Below are 6147 nucleotides of genomic sequence, written 5' to 3' on the forward strand. Positions count from 1 at the left end.
TCTTACTATTAACATATTATTGCCTATATTGCTTTCTTACCCTCTTACTGCTCATATCACTCTCTTACCTTATGCTTACTTATCACTTCCCTTCCTACTTATCATTAGTTTATTCTCTCTATTATTACTTATACTACTTACTTATTACTTACTCTTATTCGTATTCCTTACTTGTTTTATTCCTTACTTATTACTTGCCCTACCATTCGTCTGCTATTTACTTACCTCCTTCTTATTCCTTTTATCACATTCCTTATATCACCTGCTCCCATCTTTCTATTCTTTCCTTACTTATTTCACTTAGTCTCTTTACTTATTATCTTGTTTTTATTACTTATCACCCCTCACCTTATTTTACTTCTATCCCTGTCTAATATCTTCTTTCCATACATTCCTCTTTTACTATTCCTTTCATTACTTCCCTATCATTTTCTATTTACTTATCCCTTATATTCCTTACTTTTATTACTTCCCTACCATTATTCTATTTATTACTTTCTTAGTTTACTTACCCCACCTTTACTTATCTTATAGTTAGTAGCCAATTCCTTACTCATCTTACACTTCCTAGTTAATCTTCCTTACTTATTACTTCCTCTGTCTTATTCTTCCTCCTCTAGCCCCTATAATTTTTATCAAAATCCCTACTTTATCACCACTTACTTAGTCTTACTTACTCACCTTATCCCTTATTTACCTTATATTATCTATATCACCCATATCACTTCCTTACATTATATCACCTTATTATTCCTCACTCCACTACTTGCTTATTTTGCTCTCTTACCCTTTTATTCCTTATTTTATATTTACTTATTTCTCTCTACCTTATTCCACTTAGTCTTCTATTATTCCTTACCTTCTCTTACTTCCCTTATCCCCCATCACTATTCACTTATACCTTGGTCTCTTATTATTCCTTAGTTGTACTTAGTTAGTTTACTCCTTACTTATTCCTTATGCTTATCCTATTCCTTATATTCCCTATCTACTCCTCACTTGTTTATTACTTACTTATTATTATATCTCTTACTTATCTTACTCTCTTACCCCATTTATTACTTTTATCTCTCTCCCCTTATTCTTCCTTTTTCACTTCCCTACTATTCCTTATTTTCCCTACTTATCTATTACTTAGCTATAAATTATTTTACTTCCTTACCTCTTATTGGTTAGTCTGTTACCTTATCACTTAGTCTGTCTTCAATCATTCCTTACCCTTCTCTATATTACCCCCTGATATTAACTACTTATCTATACCTTAGTTAGTACTTATTATTATATCTATCACTTACCTATATCTTTCTCTTATATTATTACCACTTACTTGTTATTGTACTAGTCCTGCTTTTCTTAGTTGCCCACTATCTTACTTAATTACTTCCTCATCTCTCTTAGTCTTATTTATTTCCTTACTTGGCCTCCCATTACTAACTTCCATATCACTTCTCTCCTTCAACATCTCCTACCCTTCCATTACTTACTCCCTACCTTATCATATTCTTCCCTCTTACCATATTCCATACACTCTCTTCTTATACCCTATCATCCATCTATCAATCTTTCCTCCCTAGCTGCCCTATTACCCATTCTCATTCTTCCTCACCTCCCTTTTGTCCTCTTAGTACTCACTCTGCATCTATCTGTATTAACAGTTCTATGGCTAATCATTTAGCTTCTTAGTTACTGGCTTGCCACCTTACTATCACCCATTGTTAGTACTTAGTCTTTCTTGTTAGTACTATCCCTTCCCCAATATCTCCTTGGTGTCCACTGGCCATCTAAATATCTCAAAAATTTTAGGGGTCCTGTCGATAGCAAAAACCTCTGATGGGAAGAGGTGCTAACAGTGCAATAATCTTACAACCAACCACAATCGTCATTCTTCGAGAATCCCACAGTGACTAACTCACCCCACTTCCTCCTTACTACGTACAACTTTCCCAGCATCCCCTGTCGTCTTTCTCCATCCTTATCTTAATACACTCTATATCTCATTCCCACTTCAATCCCTTCTTACTAACTAAAAACACTATCTAGCCTATTCTCTTGGAAACTACACTAACTAGGGTCCACTACTTATCTCAGGTTAGTCTTTAGTTACCCTAACCTACCCACTTCTTAGTCTTACTCACTTCTTCCCATCTAACTATCCTTCAATTCCCATCTATCCGTAACATGCCTTCATAAACTATTACTCTCTCAACATCTCTCACCCTCTACCTTCTTAGTATCCTTCCTACATATATTCACTACTACTTACCTATACCCTCCTTCTATCTTTGTTTCTATCTCTCTTCCATATTTTCTTATCTTCTCCTGTCCTGCCGGTACTCCCAGGCCACACGTCTCGTTCTGTCCGGTGTCTCCACTCTGGCCACTACCGTGGAACATTCGCTCTGCTGACGCAGAAATTCCCACCGGCCGGAAGTCCTGCAACCACTCCTCGCTGCTGCTTTCCCAGCTTTCACCCCTAAAATTTTTCCAAATAATTTTTCCTAAATTTTTATTTTCCCTGCCAATCTGGCCTTATCTATATCTTACTTATCCAATCCTCTACTCCTATCCATGTCCATCTTCCATATCTCCCTTATACACTCCCACCTTCCATCCTAGTATCTTTCCCTTACTCATCCAGCTACTAGTACCTATTTATTCCCTTCTCTGTGTATCAAAATATCTCCTTTTCTACCATATATACCTACACATTGTTCACTTACTCCTCTCCAAAATCTTCACTCATCCCAACAATCATATCTTATATTGCTACTTACTTCTCCCTGTCTAATCCATCTGTAGCATTCCATATCTGCAATAATGCAATCCACACATACTCCATTAGTCTAACTACTACAATATAATACTGATCTATTCTCATATCTCTTGTTTGTTTTATGTCCACTACTTTTCTTACTTATACTTCACACTTTATATTCCTATTACGTACTCTCTTTCACACATACATATAGGCTTATTTGAACAAAGACAGCAAGAGAGATGTGCATACTCTGTGAATGTGGCTGGTTTGTACACTGCTCTATTGGCTATATTTTATCTGAGACTATCCTTTGAACTCTCCCTGTCATACTAAAATCAACTGATAAATTAAATCGACCATATTTTTATTAAAATTTTGCATGCCATCCATGCACGGCTTGTCAATCAAAGCTGTAACTGATCTGATCAGAGTACTGCCTGTTGGATTTCTTACCCTGTTCTCCACAGATGCCTGCTGCACTGCGGTGGGCACTGAAAAAAGGTCTGCACTTGATGATTCTTTAGAAGAGCAGTTACAAAGTATCTCCATCTCTAGTGATGAGTCCGACAACACCCCACCCCACTCAACTCCCAAGCCCAGAGTTTTCAAGGACACAACTGGCCGCTTTACTACTTTTATGGAGGATTCTAGAATCTCTGAAATAATCAATGAGTACTTTAAGAGAAAGTATCCTACCCAGAATGAAGATTATCCAAATATTGAAGATGAGATTTATGAAGTTGTGGCAATGGACCTGTATTGCATTTGCAGTCCAACAGGCAGTGCATTTTTAAGCGAATATGAACTTTTAAATGAAGATGGTAGTCCTACGGAAAACTTGATTGAAGAACTTAAAGCATACTTATGGGACAGCAACGTGCATAAATCCAAATTCAAGACAATCGCGGTATCTGGCTTCGAATTTGATCATACTCCAACCAAGGCATGGAAGTTCCTCATTGACCACTGTGGAACTGAGGAATTATGCATATCAGAAATAGCGGCAATCGATATTGCTGCATTCAACAGTCCTGATCTCAGTAAGATAAAAGAGCTGTATTTGACTAGTGTTGGATTGACAGAGATTCCATGCTTATATAACCTCAAAGGTCTTGAACGCCTCTACTTGGATGATAATAAAATTGTAGAGGTTAGTCTTCAAAGCTACTTTGATGCTGAGACACACAGGTGCAACGCCATGCCAGACATGAAATATCTGAGATTGGATGAAAATGACATATCAAGTATTGATGGAAGAATTGAAGAGGTTTTCCCACATCCATCCATGAAAATAGATATTGATGAAGTAGTTTTACACTATCCGCTTGGCGATGTGAAAGAGAAACTGGAAGGGGCAGGTATCGAGCTTACTGAGCCAGACCTGGAGAGTCGGATGGACTGGATGCCAGTAACTGACTAAATTGGTCTTCAACACTAAGTAAAGCATTTCTATTCACTAATGCCTTTCAATCTTTATCTTCGGCACCATGTTCTTGTGTGTTGTTACATTGAGCCGTCTGTGACTCTTGCATTGGCAACCGAGTGGTGTAACATTTGTGCACTTCATAATAGACAAACCCTAGCTACAGCACTCAAATAGCCTTTGCCCAGGATTGGTCATTGCATAAGGACTGTACCAATCCATAGCCATCTATATGTCTCAAAAGCCCTCTTGCATGTCCTCTTGGTTGTTCGTACCACACCTCTCGTCACACACTCTCCTCAGCTGGCCAAGCATGCAGACATGGAACTGGAGTATCTGTGGTGCACTTATCGATACATCAAACAGTATGTACTGAATCCACCAAAACGCCATGCTGTATCCTGGAGAAGAGGCTGCTTACAGATGGGAAATAAAGACCAAAAATCCTTCACATCCAGTGCACGGAAAGAGAACACACTACATCAAGCTTGCGAACCAATTTATTGCAGTAAACATCCACCTAGTCTTCGTGAGGATACTCTACCAGCTGCCTCTCTCAACAATAACACCCATCTTCACCAGGAAATACCTCGCAAACTCCCTAGTGATCTCTGAGGTGTATCCAATCATGTACTCAACATCCTCTGAAAGATCACTCGATATCTCCTTCTCGTCCCACCGGCACATCCGCTTCTTATCCTCATTGCTGATCTCCGTACTGTTGCATATCAGCTGTGCTATCATACTCACCATGCAGCCCCTGCTGTTGATTCGTTCTGTCAGCACATCTATCATGTGCTCCGGTGTGAATATCCTGTAGAAAGCCCTCAGTGCATTCCCCAGACGTAGGCAGAATCTGTCCATCTCCATTAGCAGCTCCCCACCCATAATACCCGTCTGGAACTCAAAGTCAAGCCCAACCTCGTTCCGCAGCTCGTATCTCCAGAAGTTCTGAACATGCACATTCTGCCCCACATTCAGGGGCGTCACTGCAATATCAAACACCCGTTCTTTTTCCTGCCCAACCCATGTCTCAACAACCTTCCTCACTCTGTCCTCCAGACTGCTACCCTCCTGCTCCTCCACATCTCCTGTCAGCAAATTGCGCACAAACATCATCTCGGATATCTGTCTGTCCGGACAATACTCAAGCCCCTCACAGATTCCATTGATGTTCGAGACGACCACCTTCTTATCACTCTCTTCCGAAAGAGCATTGAGTATGGCTCTAAGCAGGTTCTTGGCCAGACCCGTGTGCTCCTTCTTCATCCCCCACCTCCTGTACTCTTTGTCTGGATTGTAGATGTGGTGTATGAACTCGTCCATTGTTCTCTTGTTGTCGCCCATTATGAACTTGCGGCTGTTCTTCTCCCACATGTCCATAAAGGCGCTTTTGTCATTACCAGTGAGCTTTGAGATGTTTCGTTCCCTGGTGTAGCTGTCTTTGTTCTCTGCAACCTTTGTAACAATCTCTGTGATATTCCTATTTCTGGTCTCCCCGTCTACATCTGTCCTGAGCAGTGCAGAAAAGCCCTCTCCATACACTGCCACAAGGACTCTTCTGCTGGCCTCAATCGTCTCAATGACCTCGGGCCTCAGCCTGTCCCACTCCCTCACAAACATGCTCTCATTCCACAGCCTCACCAATTCCTCCTCGCTGCACTTCAACTCAGGAACTGACGGCGGTCTGAGTGTTCTCAGCATCTCGAAGTTCCAGTGCATTGGCTTGCTCTTAAGTTCTCTGTACACATCCCCGACTGAAATTTCATCTTCTTCATATTCAACGCTGTTACTGCTAAGCACAACACGATCCCCAAATATCGCTCTCAGTTCTCTCCTACCCAGAGTCTTTTCTCCATCGCCAACTTCTGAAATGTTATTGTCCAACAAATTCAGTAATCGCAATGAACCAGCTAACTTTCCTATTGTGTCTGGTAATGTGTTGAGCTTGTTGCCATAGAGATAC

The 6147-nt window shown here is 40.4% G+C and overlaps 3 protein-coding genes across 3 annotated transcripts; 2 read left to right on the forward strand and 1 right to left on the reverse strand.

The window, feature by feature from the left end:
- On the forward strand, positions 1-374 carry VICG_00617 (uncharacterized protein; the record flags this gene model as incomplete). The annotated part of the gene is made up of 1 exon (XM_007604007.1): positions 1-374. A coding segment is annotated over one exon (374 nt), but the record flags the coding sequence as incomplete, so codon positions are not given.
- A 2763-nt stretch (positions 375-3137) lies between these two features.
- VICG_00618 (uncharacterized protein) lies at positions 3138-4178 on the forward strand (the record flags this gene model as incomplete). The annotated part of the gene is made up of 1 exon (XM_007604008.1): positions 3138-4178. The coding sequence occupies one exon, from the start codon at positions 3138-3140 to the stop codon at positions 4176-4178; it is 1041 nt and encodes a 346-aa protein (XP_007604070.1).
- A 543-nt stretch (positions 4179-4721) lies between these two features.
- Positions 4722-6146, reverse strand: VICG_00619 (uncharacterized protein; the record flags this gene model as incomplete). The annotated part of the gene is made up of 1 exon (XM_007604009.1): positions 4722-6146. A coding segment is annotated over one exon (1425 nt), but the record flags the coding sequence as incomplete, so codon positions are not given.
- Position 6147: the final 1 nt, after the last annotated feature.

The sequence above is a fragment of the Vittaforma corneae genome (genome assembly GCF_000231115.1).
Source record: "Vittaforma corneae ATCC 50505 unplaced genomic scaffold supercont1.4, whole genome shotgun sequence".
Taxonomy (NCBI): domain Eukaryota; kingdom Fungi; phylum Microsporidia; family Nosematidae; genus Vittaforma; species Vittaforma corneae.